This window comes from Phyllostomus discolor, chromosome 15, assembly GCF_004126475.2.
Source record: "Phyllostomus discolor isolate MPI-MPIP mPhyDis1 chromosome 15, mPhyDis1.pri.v3, whole genome shotgun sequence".
NCBI classification, from domain to species: Eukaryota; Metazoa; Chordata; class Mammalia; order Chiroptera; family Phyllostomidae; genus Phyllostomus; species Phyllostomus discolor.
Window position 1 is genome coordinate 2,152,838 of NC_040917.2, and position 12,717 is coordinate 2,165,554.

Consider the following 12,717-nt stretch of genomic DNA (forward strand, 5'->3'; position numbering starts at 1 on the left):
GGACCTGTGGCTGTGAAGGCATGTGAATCTTTATTTATTTATTTATTTATTTATTTATTTATTTATTTATTTATTTATTTTTAGAGAGGGAAGGGAGGGGGAGAGAGGGGGGGAGAAAGAGAGAGAGAAACATCAATGTGCAGTTGCTGGGGGTTATGGCCTGCAACCCAGGCATGTACCCTGGCTGGGAATCTAACCTGGGACACTTTGGTTCCCATCCCGCGCTCAATCCACTGAGCTATGCCAGCCAAGGCGTGAATCATTTCTAATCAGGAATACAGGACATAGGTTTGTCCCTGGTTCATCACAAGTAAATTTCCGGAGATTTGTCTCCCCCCTCTTTCACTTAATTTCTGTCTGTTCATGCACCTCAACATTGTGTTCACGTCATCCACACAGGAGTGGGGTCACCTGGACATGAGGTCCCATGTGCATGGATTAGGGTGCAGGACTGGGAAGAGACAATCCCAGGTACATGGATGGTGGGATTCAGCAAGCCTGGCCCCAACACTCCCAGGGTTCTTTTTCTTTATGTGGTCATTTTCATCCTCATGTAGCAAGTTCAAGTTGTGTTATGTTACTTTCTTAGAAATACCCTCACATAGTCATCTAGTTATTAGTACATCGGTATTTCCAAATAGTTCATTTGGTTTTTCAATACCACGACTCTAGTAACAATCATCTATCTTAATGCCATTTGTTTATTATTTTTATTTTTTATTTTATTTGGATTGTTGTTCATGAACAGCTTTTTGTCTTTTACTCCTATTTGAAACATTTTTTTTTTTTAGAATGTATGATTTTCAGGAGCAACTATAAAGGGCAAATCCAAGGGCTGATGGAAGCAAGGGAGGGTGGTGGAGATGGCTGGGGTGGTGGGGAGTGGTGGGGGGAAATGCAGAAAATTGTAATTGAACAATAACATAAAATGATCTGTCCATGGTGCACTTAACGTTCATCTTTGGGGGCATGTTTGACTTGCTAGCTGCCTTCCTCTTCACAGTGCCCACCAACATTGAAACCATGAAGATCACTACAGTTGAGGAAGTGGCAGCTGATGAAAATTAAGCAGCTTTCTGACCCCGGTGAAACTACATGGGACACAGAAGAAATATCAATAAAAAATCACCACAACCAGCTGTGGAGAAGATGTCCACATTTCTCCATATGCACAGGGTCCCTGCCATGCATTATGGGGGAGTGAGAGGTGTGGGCATTTTTCCACCGGGTCTCAGAAATGAGGCTTGAAAACCCCATGATGGTTTCTCTAAAATTTTGTAAGACTTTCAGAGTGCTGTCTGGGCCCAAGACTCTGGTCTGGAGAGGAGACAAAGGGACCAGCTAGTCTGAACCTGAGGCATCTAGCCCCAGGATTAGGGATAGTTGCCACAGATTCTTTTACCTGTGGTAGTTACCACAGCCACATCCTGACAGGTCCCCAAAGTCCTGTTCCCAAGCATTGATGCTAACCTCAGTGTATAGGGAATTGCTCCTTCTCTAACCCACTGGGTTCAGGATGAAGGTGTGCTCCTCCCAGACAAATCAGCATGCTTCCCCAGAAGTGGCCATGGGGGTGTGGTAGGAGCAGGTCCCACTGCCCACCTAGTGACACCTGTGCCACCCTGGAGAGCTCATGTCCCCATGCCGAGGCTGTGATCCTTCAGTGGCGTATGGTGTGAAATGAGGGACTGTGGCCATCAGACTGTCAGGCCCTCCAAGGGGGCCCACACACAGTCGTGCCCTCCTCCTCACCTGCACCTTGCAGAGAAGGCCAGAGCCCCTGCAGGCTGAGCCACCTGAGTGCCTGACACTGTCCTCACAACAGGACTGGGGAGCTGGAGAGCCAGTCTCCATCAGTGTTTAAAGGGGTTCCAACAAAATAATAGTTTCCAGTGCAATGTGATATTAATATTTTTTAAAGTTTAATTTGTGTTAACATCTATTTTAATTATTCTAATTTTTAAATGTCATCACTAATGTATTTTCTCATTACCATTATTCCCCTTACACCGCCATACTCTCAACAATCACCTGACTGTTGTCCATATCTACAAGTCCTTTTCAAAATTGCACATTTCCTGCACCTCACACTGGACACTTGGAAACACAAAGATGTAGGTCAGGAACTGTTGTGTGTACACAGTTTCTCTCAGTCATCTCCACTCACACACTCATGGTCTCTCCTTCTCCATAGATTACCTCTTAAAACTCTAGCAAGCAAAACCCAGCTGAGTCCATACTCCATGGTAAGTTTTCTCTGTTTGCTGCTGACCAGGGGCTGGGAACACCTGGGAGTTCTTGGCTGGGCTTCTGTCCCAGAGCTACAGGGTTAAGGTTGGGCTGCTTTTCATGAGCAGAGGGGCCCTATTTGCATGTCCTCCTACTATATATGGGGCTCTGGGGTTGGACAGTGATATGAAGATCATGATCTCAAAATGTGACATTTCCAAGGGCACATGTCTCTTAAGATTTACCCCTGCCCTGCCTTGGACTGTTTGGCTCAGTTACTTGGAGTGTCATCCTGTAACCAAGATAATTTAGTTTTCATCTCACAATTGAGTGCATATGATTCCTGGTCTGGGTGTATACAGGAAGCAACTGATTTCTCTCTCTCTCTGTCTCCATCTCACTCTCTCTCTATTCCTTTTCCCTTGTTTTCTTTCAATAAAAGCAATGAAATATGTCTTTTGGTGAAGAGAAACAATAGGAATAAAAATAAAAGAATCATTTTCTACATTTTGTCCTGTGCCCTCTCCAGTGATCCAGCCACAACAGGAGATGGGCACAGAACCTAGGAGAATAAAGTGTCATAAGTGCAGAGAGATTTTAAATGAGAGATGGCTTTGAGAGTCACCAGTAATGAACTCACCAAGACAATCCAACCTTCAGGGTGAGACAAGATTTGAGTTCAGGAGACAGGGATTTTCTCCTGAAACCATTTCTGCTACAAACTGATCAGAGTGTGAACTAAAAACAGTGTCACCATAGAGCACATGAATCTAGTGTTGGAGGAGGTAGCTCCTCTGTGTGCATCACTGGGAGACAGAAGCATGAACTCTACAGAGAAGCAGACAGTGCTCCCTGATCATGTTCCTTCAGTGGAGTTCAGTGCTGAATGTGCAGCAGCTTAACTGCCTCATTTTTTTCCTACCCTCTGTGGTGAAAGCAGGTACCAATATTAGAGACAGAGAAGAAACTCACTCATGACCAGATCTGGTTAGGAGATGATGTAGGTAGAGATTGAGGAGTATCTATGTTTAAATTTCAGAAAATGCATTATGTAAACTATTGATTAAAATCCTTGATAGAAAATAACAGATAAGTAAAATGTCATTGATAAGAATGTTATTTTCGTCATTAGTTCATTAAAGAGTGAAAAATCATTCAAGTAACCTCCCATTACTGGAGCTGGTGGATCTAAATTTGTATAAACTGGTCATTCTTGGAGGTTCAGCCTCAGGTTCACCGTCAGCATCTGCGTTTGTGCACATGTGACATAGCTGTAATCAGAGAGCAGGAGAGGGAGCAGGTTTGGGCCCCCTGGTGTGTCAATAGTTCATTTCAGAAGAACCATTTTTCTCTATCACAGCCCCTATCCATGTCTGCATGGGGGCTTTGGTAGTTCTGCCCCCATGGCTGTGCATGATGGGCATCCAGTGAACCTGAACCTGATGCACTGACTGTATCAATGTGTGAATGGGAAAAGGAACTCCATCCATGGGGACACATTAACATGAATGGCGAGTGAAGCTCATCTGACCTGACACACACTCAAGACTCTCATCCCTCTGTGCTGTGATTTTCCTCATTGTTTAATCAGTTCTGTTTCTCATCCTGTTTCTGAAAGATCCATATATAACATCTGGACTCACTCAGATAAAAAAGAAATGCCTTGAAAATGTATCCATGTTTCAGGTTCCAGGGGAGGCCCACAACTCTGTGTTGTGCATCTCCGACAGACAGGTAGGTGTCACCGCCCCATTCCAACATTGGGCTCACAATTATTTAGTCTCCATCAGAGGAAATTCAGCACAATCCTTCAATTTATTCAAGACTCTCATGTAGAATCTGAACCTGATAGCATTTGATGATGGATCACACATCAATATTAATCCTGGAGGTTGGTGACCAGGACTAGTGTAATAGTCCAACCTTAGTCAGCATCCATTCCTCCACCTGATGTAAAAGCAGACCAGACTTCACAGGACACTGCAGGTGCTGGATGCCATCAACTAGGACAAGAACATGAAAGATACACAGGTCTGAATAGTAGTGCATGGTTTCTATTCTTTACAACAAAGTAGGTTCCCCTGTCTCTGAGAAACCTCATCACTTGAGCAACTGAGGAACTCTGAAAGCACTCACCTGTCCTGGATATTGGAATAATGTGATGGTGGAACTCAGTACAAAGCATAGTATGGAAGCTAAGAAAACGCTGTAATAACTCATTGTGCCAAACTACCACATGTAACCTGGGTAATCATCCCATCTGAGCCCAGATGATATATGTAAAGAAATTCAAAGCAGTCGCTATGAAAAGTCAATGTTTAGCTCATGATTTTAGTTATAAAAATATGGAAGACTTTATAGCTTTTTGTCTTACTCAGATATTTGATGTCTGAAGAAAGTTTTTTCTTTGTTTGTTTGTTTTTCTTGCGGGGGGATCGGGTCATTTCAAACAAATCCTGTTAAACCCCCCTATTAAACTGCTCATGTGGGATAGGCACACGGGTTTCATTTGCAATCAGTGCTGCAGTGACAACGTCCAAAGACACAGGAGGTTGTTTCCTACACTTGTGTTCCCGGAAACAGCAAATCCTCGGCAGCTGTGAAGATATGACCTGTCCAGAGACCAGTCCTCAAGGGCCCTTTGAAGCATTTGTATGGTTTCACCAAGCTTCACTGTCCTTGGGGTGTGAATATGTTGCATTTCTTGTGCAGGTGTTTCTGTGGTGCCTGGAGGTCATTCTCTGACAAATCCTACTGCCCATTAAGCTGATAGAAGCTGCTTGAGTTTGCATTTTCCCACTTGTACATTCAGGAAAGGAGGTGCTCACAGTACAGAATCCTCACAATCCAGCTCTGTGCAAGGTGGCCAGGGCTCCTACACTCACCGTCACCACCACTCACAATCTCTGCTAAGACAGAAAACAGCATTTTTACATAAGACTTAACTAAAGCCTCAGAAACCATGAACACTTTAGTCCCAAACTCCTCCCACTACCAGTGGTGGCTCAACATTCTCCTCCAAGGACACATCAGTTGTCCTCTGTGACATGGGAAGTGGGAGAACCATGAAGTCAATGACTTTCACTCACAGCTGGCCTCCACCCTACTGCATTAGGACAGGATGGTATTATGACAATGGTCTCTATTTTATTCCACCTCCTGAATCTGGTTAGGTTCAGCTGGTTTGATGTGTTATTTTAATTGGTGACAAGAGTGTCTGAAAGAGACTCTTCCTATTTCTCACCTGAGAATTATGTGGTTTCAACACGTTTTCTACCGGAAAGACATCACGGGTGACACACAATGCGGAACCCAGATAATTTTGCTGAGGGAAACTGTTAAGGAAGAAGAGACCAGCAGAAAACCAGCCCAAACCTTCAGCTGCACCTGTTCCTGGTACAGGGAAGGTACCCAGACTGCCCCCTAGTGGTCGAAGCTCCTGCCACAGGAGGGTGTGTGTCTGGGCTCATGCTAACTTCCCTTCACTACGTTCTTTGACAGTAATACACAGGTGTGTCCTCATCTCTCAGGCTGCCCAGCTCCATGCAGGCTGTGCTTAGGGATGTGTCTGTGGTCATGGTGACTCTGCCCTGCATCACCTGTGCATAAATTGCAGGACTATATTAAGGGTTACCTTGCCCCATTCATCCAGCTCTTTCCCTTGGGCCTGCCACACCCAGTGCATACAGCATACCTGGGTAAGATATGTCCAGAAGCCTTGCAGGAGACCTTCACTGAGGTCACAGGTGTCCTCACCTCAGCACCTAAAGATTACATTTTCTGCAATCTGTTACTTACCCTGATTTTAAGAAAGACTGAAAACAACAATCAGAGATCTATTGCCTGTTATTACCATCATAATAAAGTTCTTCCAAAATTCTTAAAAAAACAAAACACATGGGTTGAACCTGGTAGTGGATACTTATGAACAGCATTCAGGGGTTGGATAAAATCTCACTTCACTGTCCCTGGTCACCTCCTCAAACCTGGAACTTCAAAGCCCCTTACCTCTGGCAACTGATACCAGGAAGAGGGCTCCCCAGATCCAATCCAGGGTGAGGGACTGTACCATCTGGAATTTTATGGATGGCAGTGTTTGTGGGTGATGCTCAGTACACAGACCTGCATTTAACCTAGTCTACCTCTTCCTATTTACCTATGCACAGGGAAGAGTTTTTCATAGCTGAAGACATGACCCCACCTGAGAGAAAGGGGAGGACATAGGGGCAATACTCCACAGGATTCTGAGGGCCCAAGTCCTAAACAGTTTTGTAGGATATGTGTCCCCTGCTAGGTCTCTGAGCTCTGTTCTGATACAGCTCCTCCCACTAAGGAACAAGCTCCCACAGAACATGCTCCTCATTGTGAACCCAGCTTTGAGAGACATGGAGAGCTCCCAGTTCTGGGCTTTAATGCCTGAATGTCTTATTCCTGGATCAGTGTGTCTCCAAAATTATCCACCTCATGAGTTAATAAAACCATCCCTGTTCACAGTTTCTCATGATGCAGATATAAAGAAGTCCTGCAGATACCATTGACTGTGGTTCTCATGTGCCATTGAGTTTGGTGAAAGCCCAGATAGGATATTTACAGTCACCATATGTCAAAATCTTCTTATACAGGTGTTCATGAAAAGAAAATGACACAGGCCCTGACGGGAAATAAGAAATCCCTTCCCTGCTCCCCCTGCACCTGCTCCTGGGGCAGCTGCTGTGAGCTTGTGAGACCTGCCCACCCCCTGGTGCCAGCTTTGCATCGTGCTGGGGAGGTTCCTGTCAGGGATTACAGAGCATGAACTTCTCAGCATCTCTAGTCCAGAATTCAAGGTTGTGCACTGACTTCCAGGAGCTCACTCAGGGACACTGTGTGCTTTGATTCTGTTTAATAGAGAACTGACCTTAGCAAATCCCACGGACTCTGCAGAACCTCATAGTCAGGACTCTGTGAAGCCACCAGGAGTCCCCTTCCCTGGACCTGACAGATGCGCTGACACAACCAACACTCCTGAGCCCTGAAGCTCTTGGGGGCTTTGGGAGCCTCTAATCTCCTCAGGTCCCTCTGGTGGAAGGCCCCATCTGAGTGCCCCTGCATGTGGTCCAAATACCACTGCATTTCTACTTCTCAATGAATGACAAATACACACTGTGATGATTTTCATAGAAAGCACTTCAGGTCTCCCTTCTCTGCTGTACCTAACACTTGGGTGGTGCCTACAGTGGATTCTAGGCCAGGATGTGTCTTCCTAGGTAAGGCCACCTCTTTGTGTGACACTCAAGTATTTTTTTTTCTATTCTTGGTGCTCCATCCATTTGGTTATCTTCCCTTATGACCATATACCCCATGGACCTGAGACTCCACATCCCATGTGAAGACAGACTCACTGCTCAGTGACCCACAGCTGAACCTCTCAGTCCCTGCAGGAATCACCATCTCCTCCTGCACCTTGGTTTCTTCTTCAACCCTCATGGACTTGCCCACACTGGTCAAGGCATCAGGGGTAGAATTCAGACATCCCTGCTCATTGCTCAGACTCCCTTTCAAAGGAGAAAGTCTCTAGGGCTTATCACGGAGGAGCTGTGGTGATGTTCCCTGTGTGGTCTCTGAGTTTTCAAAATCTGCCATGCCTGAAGGCACTGAGTTGTCACTTAGTCACAGAGACAGACGAGAAGATGAGTTTCCGACTTTGTATCTGACACAGGTGGTTGATGTGGAGAAGACTTAGAAAATTCCCATTTTTTAGGACCATGGGTCAGTGCTGTGTTTCTCAAGCATGTGTCACTTATGGGTGTCACCAAGTCATTTAAATCAGTGCATATCCATCCTCTATGTCGATTTTGACCTCATAATACGCAACCACATGGAACCTGCATGAAGCAAGCATTGTTTCTAAGCAAATCTTCATGGTAGTCTAATGAATCAGGCAAATATCTATCATTTCAGTAAATGTCCATCATGAGCTTTTCCACAGGAAGGTGATATGCAGTTGGTAATTCTGCAAAATCAGGTTGGAGGATAATCCCTTGCAAGACGAATCACTGAGGATCCTGGCTGAGGACCAGGGTCCCCAGGGAGGAAGAAGGCCTCGGCCCCAGCTCTGAAATCCTGCACACAGGCAGGAAGGGGTTAATTTTCCCTCTTGTTTGTTTCAGTCAGTACCTTGGTGGAGTATAGGGTGCCCCCCTGCATAGGGAAAACAGTCTGCTTTTCTGAGCCATCATCTCAAAGGTAAGTTCACCTGTAAACATGCTTGGACAAACCCATGCATATCTATGAATAGCCAAATGGTTGGGCACCTAGTGATCTAGTCAAACTAACACAAAACAAACAGTCAGAACAGAACTTTTAGGAGAAGAATCCCAAGGCAGAGCTAATATGCATCTGCCCAATGCATGTAGGTAGAGATGAACCAACTACTTTAGACTCATGGTGGTGAATGCTTTCTTAGGTACCTACATGTTGAATTTCAGGTGCAGAGGGAGCTCCCTGCCAGAGATGAAACAAAATCTTAATTAATATCTTTCTGTTCTGTGCCTGCAGAACATGTGGGCCCTGAGTGCCCCCTCTTGTTTGCTGCCCCACCTGTAAGCAGGTTTTTGTGTGGACTCATACTGACTTCCCCTCACTGTGTCACCAGAACAGTAATACAGAGCAGAGTCCTCGACTCTCAGGCTGTTCATTTGCACATGGGCAGTGCTTTGGGAATCATCTCTTGAGATGGTGAATCTGCCTTTCACAGATGCAGCATATTGTGTTGTGTGATTGTTAGCTTTGTTTCTGATAACCCCTACCCACTATAGTCCCTTTCCTGGAGCCTGGCGGATCCAGCTTATATAGTAGTCACTGAACATGCATCTGGAACCTTCTCAGAAATGTCTCAGAGACCCTCCAGACTGCCTCAGGTCCCCACCTGACTCCAACTACCACACCTTACATTGGACATCTGTGGACAAAAGATTCGCATTAGCAGGACACACACACACACACACACACACACACACACACACACACAGAATGCCCCAGGTTCTCTGCTACCATGTAAAAGGATCAGGGCAAGACCCATCTCAGCTCAAACTTCATGGTGCTTCCTTATGGGTTATTGGCTTCAGTGAATGCTAACTGCAGAGACTCAGGGGTTGGGACTGATATCACTGAGGTGCAGGGACAGCCACAAATCTAATTTTATCTGCACATGGTGATGCCCATTTGCAAGCAATTCTACCCTTAGTGACAGAGAAGTCAAGATCCTTGGTGATGGTCCCCACTTGATTAGAGGGAAAAGCACACATGTTGTGACAGTGGAGAGTTTTACGAGAGTCTGGTTAATCTGAGTGCTAAAGAGTCATTTTTGTCATTGCTAAGTTCTACCACCTGGCAGTTTAACACAATTTAATTTAAAGCAATATTCCACATGCACAATGTTTCATGCTACTCAGCTCGGCATAAATTCTTTGTATGACATTGTCCATGTGTCAACACAGAGAGATGTTCATCCCCACCCTCAGTCTACCTGGCTGAGGTCAGTGGGCACTACTGTTTCTTCTCTCCTGATTTTTCAAGGCAGAATTCCTGCCCATTGTGCATCTGTGCAAAAGAGTCCATATTTGTGGGGAGAGAGAGTGGGAAGAAGGAACAAACCCAGGTGGAGCCTTTCACCTGCCCTGGACACCCTCTGGGTTCTGTCGCTTCAACTCTCCCCCAATTTCTCAACAACTGCCACATCATGTGACTGAGGTGCAAAAAACACATTAATAATTATTCAGTAAGGGGTTACTATAATCAAATGTCATGTTGTCATTATTATATACAATCTCTGGGAAGATCGAAAAATGGCATGCTTAGTTAAAATCGTGAAAACTACATAAATCTGCAGTGCCATTTGGTCAATGCTACACCCAAGTGGCATTCATGCCCTCACCTCCAAGCACACATCAGCCTTGTCCCTGTGACCTGGTGACTGGAAGAAACATGCATTTATGGATTTTACCTCCAGTGAAATGTGGACCTCCATCCATGCTGATGTTGTAAGTATTGAAAGGGTTCATGCATTACACCCACTTCTAATGCTGCCTTCTCACTACATCTGTTCAACGGTCCCACTTGATTTTAGACCAGGGGATTTCTGTTATAAAAAACACCAGAGAAAAACCACCCTTGAATATCACAGGAAGGACACTGATGCTATACTTTTACCAACACGTGTGGCAGCAAATCTCCAGGGAGGCAGCCCCTGTGGTCATGCCACTCTATAATCCTAACACATTCTTGGTCTGTAACAATCTACTGTGAACTGGGTCTTTGGCCCACAACAGAAATTCATTTATTCATAATCTGGAGGTGGGAAATGAAGTAAGACCTGCTTGCAGATAGATGTCAGTTACAGAACAGATTCCTACACAACTGTTTTCTCATCCTCATCTCAGAGGGTGGCTGGGGCAAGGGAGCTTCACTTGTCCTCTGTTACAATGGACTTGACCCCATTCATAACAGTTCCACCCCCAAACCATCACTTGTCCCAAGGACCCATGCCCTAACACCATCACCTGAGCTTCAGGTCTTAGTAATTTGGCAGTTTTGAAGTGACACCAACACCAGCTAATAGCAACAACAATAGAACCAAATCATGACTCCACCCAACTGGAAGGCTACTTCAGTAGAGCTCCCCAAACTGAGGATCCCCATAATCTCTGAACACTTCTCATCTGTGTCAGCAGAAAATGGACCCAGGCCCCTCAAAACAAGCTGATATCCTTGTAGAGTGAGACAGGTTCCACCCTACACTGTGAGCAATGATGTTCACATAATTTATTATTGTTTTCCCTTATTGCATATATATAACCATTATTCTCATTTTCAATGGACTAAAATTATTTTCTAACTGTAATTATAGGTGGCTCTGTGTTCTCACTCCCACTTCCTAGGTGCTCCGTGAAATAAGGAGCCAGGCTGTAGTGTTTGATGTCTGAGGCTGACATGTTGAGGTTGACCCTTCTCTCTCCTCCTGCACACACATGGGAAATCTGACGTGAAAGTCGGGATTGTCCCTAGTTTAATGCAGGTGAAAGATGGAAACCACACAAACCTCTCCTGTGAGTAGGGCCCTGATCAAGTGTGAATGATAAAACCTGGACAAGATTCCTTATCTGACATGATGCAGCCACTCCTGACCTGCTGAAAAGTCCACCCTGCTCTCAATAGACTCCTCAATGAAGGGACAAACATTTCCATAGTCCCTCTGTGTGTGTGATATCATCATTCTGGACATCCACATCATGGTATGGTGGGGGTCCCTCTATGTCCACATCATGTAAACTGCTGTTGATGCCATGGATGTGGAATTACATCAAAGACCATCATCCCCAGATTTTTTTCCCTCTGGGACTTGGTTCCTACCACTCTGGTTCCCCTGTCCAGTATGCATGTGTCCTGTTGCTCGTCCACTTGGACTCTCAGCTATGTGGGGATGGGCTGCTTGTGGTTTCCAGCAGAGCCTCTGATTGGATGCAGCTTATTTGGGTCAGGGGGTTTGATGATTCATTGATGTTTCATTAGAATAAGAGAAAAAAAAATGTGTGTGACTATCTGACTTTGGAGCATGTGAGAATGGTTTCCTCCTGTGACAACAAGCCTATGTAACTCAGATACTGAATGGGTCAGCACAGAAGCATGAAGGGAGGGGAGCTCCCAGGGGAAAACTGCTGTGTGGAGAGTTAACTCCACACCTGCCAGGAAACCAGCCCTTAAACTGCATCTGCAGCTGCTCCCAAACTGATGACTGTGCTCAGTGTGACCTGAGCGCCCCCTGGTGTCCTGAGGGCCCCAGCCACCTAACCCTCTGGTCTCCAGGGAAGTTTTTGTCTGGGCTCACAATGACTTCCCCTCACTGTGTCTCCTGCACAGTAATACAAGGCCGTGTCCTCGGCTTTCAGGTTGTTCATTTGCAGGTAAAGCGTGTTCTTGCCATTGTCTCTGGAGATGGTGAATCGGCCCTTCACAGAGTTGGCGTAGTATGTGCTACCACCGCCACTACTAATGTATGAGACCCACTCCAGCCCCTTCCCTGGAGCCTGGCGGACCCAGTTCATATCGTGGCTACTGAAGGTGAATCCGGAGGCCAAGCAGGAGAGTTTGAGGGAACCCCCAGGCTTCACCAAGCCTCCCCCAGACTCCACCAGCTGCACATCACACTGGACACCTGCAAACACAAAAATGTCAGGTCAGGAAACTCTCACCCTGCACTGTTTCTCTCAGCCATATCCAGTCTCATATTCAGTGTCTCTCATTCTCCATAAATTACCTCTTAAAATAGCAACAAGGAAAATCCAGCTGAGCCCAAACTCCATGGTGAGTGGTTTGTGTTCTGTCCTGACCAGGGACTATGAACACCTGGGGATCCTGGGCTGGGATCTCGTCCCAGAGCTGCTGGGTCAGGGCTGGGCTGCTTTTCATGAGCAGAGAAGCCCCATTTGCATGCCTTCCTGCTATATATGG

The 12,717-nt window shown here is 45.7% G+C and overlaps 1 gene segment (V, D, J or C); it reads right to left on the minus strand.

The window, feature by feature from the left end:
- Window positions 1–12,639, minus strand: part of LOC114489635 — a 32,638-nt gene extending 19,999 nt beyond the window's left edge. Inside the window, 3 exon segments of the V gene segment in view lie at window positions 6,827–6,839; window positions 12,095–12,421; window positions 12,524–12,639. Coding sequence covers window positions 6,827–6,839; window positions 12,095–12,421; window positions 12,524–12,569 — 386 coding nt within the window.
- Window positions 12,640–12,717: the final 78 nt, after the last annotated feature.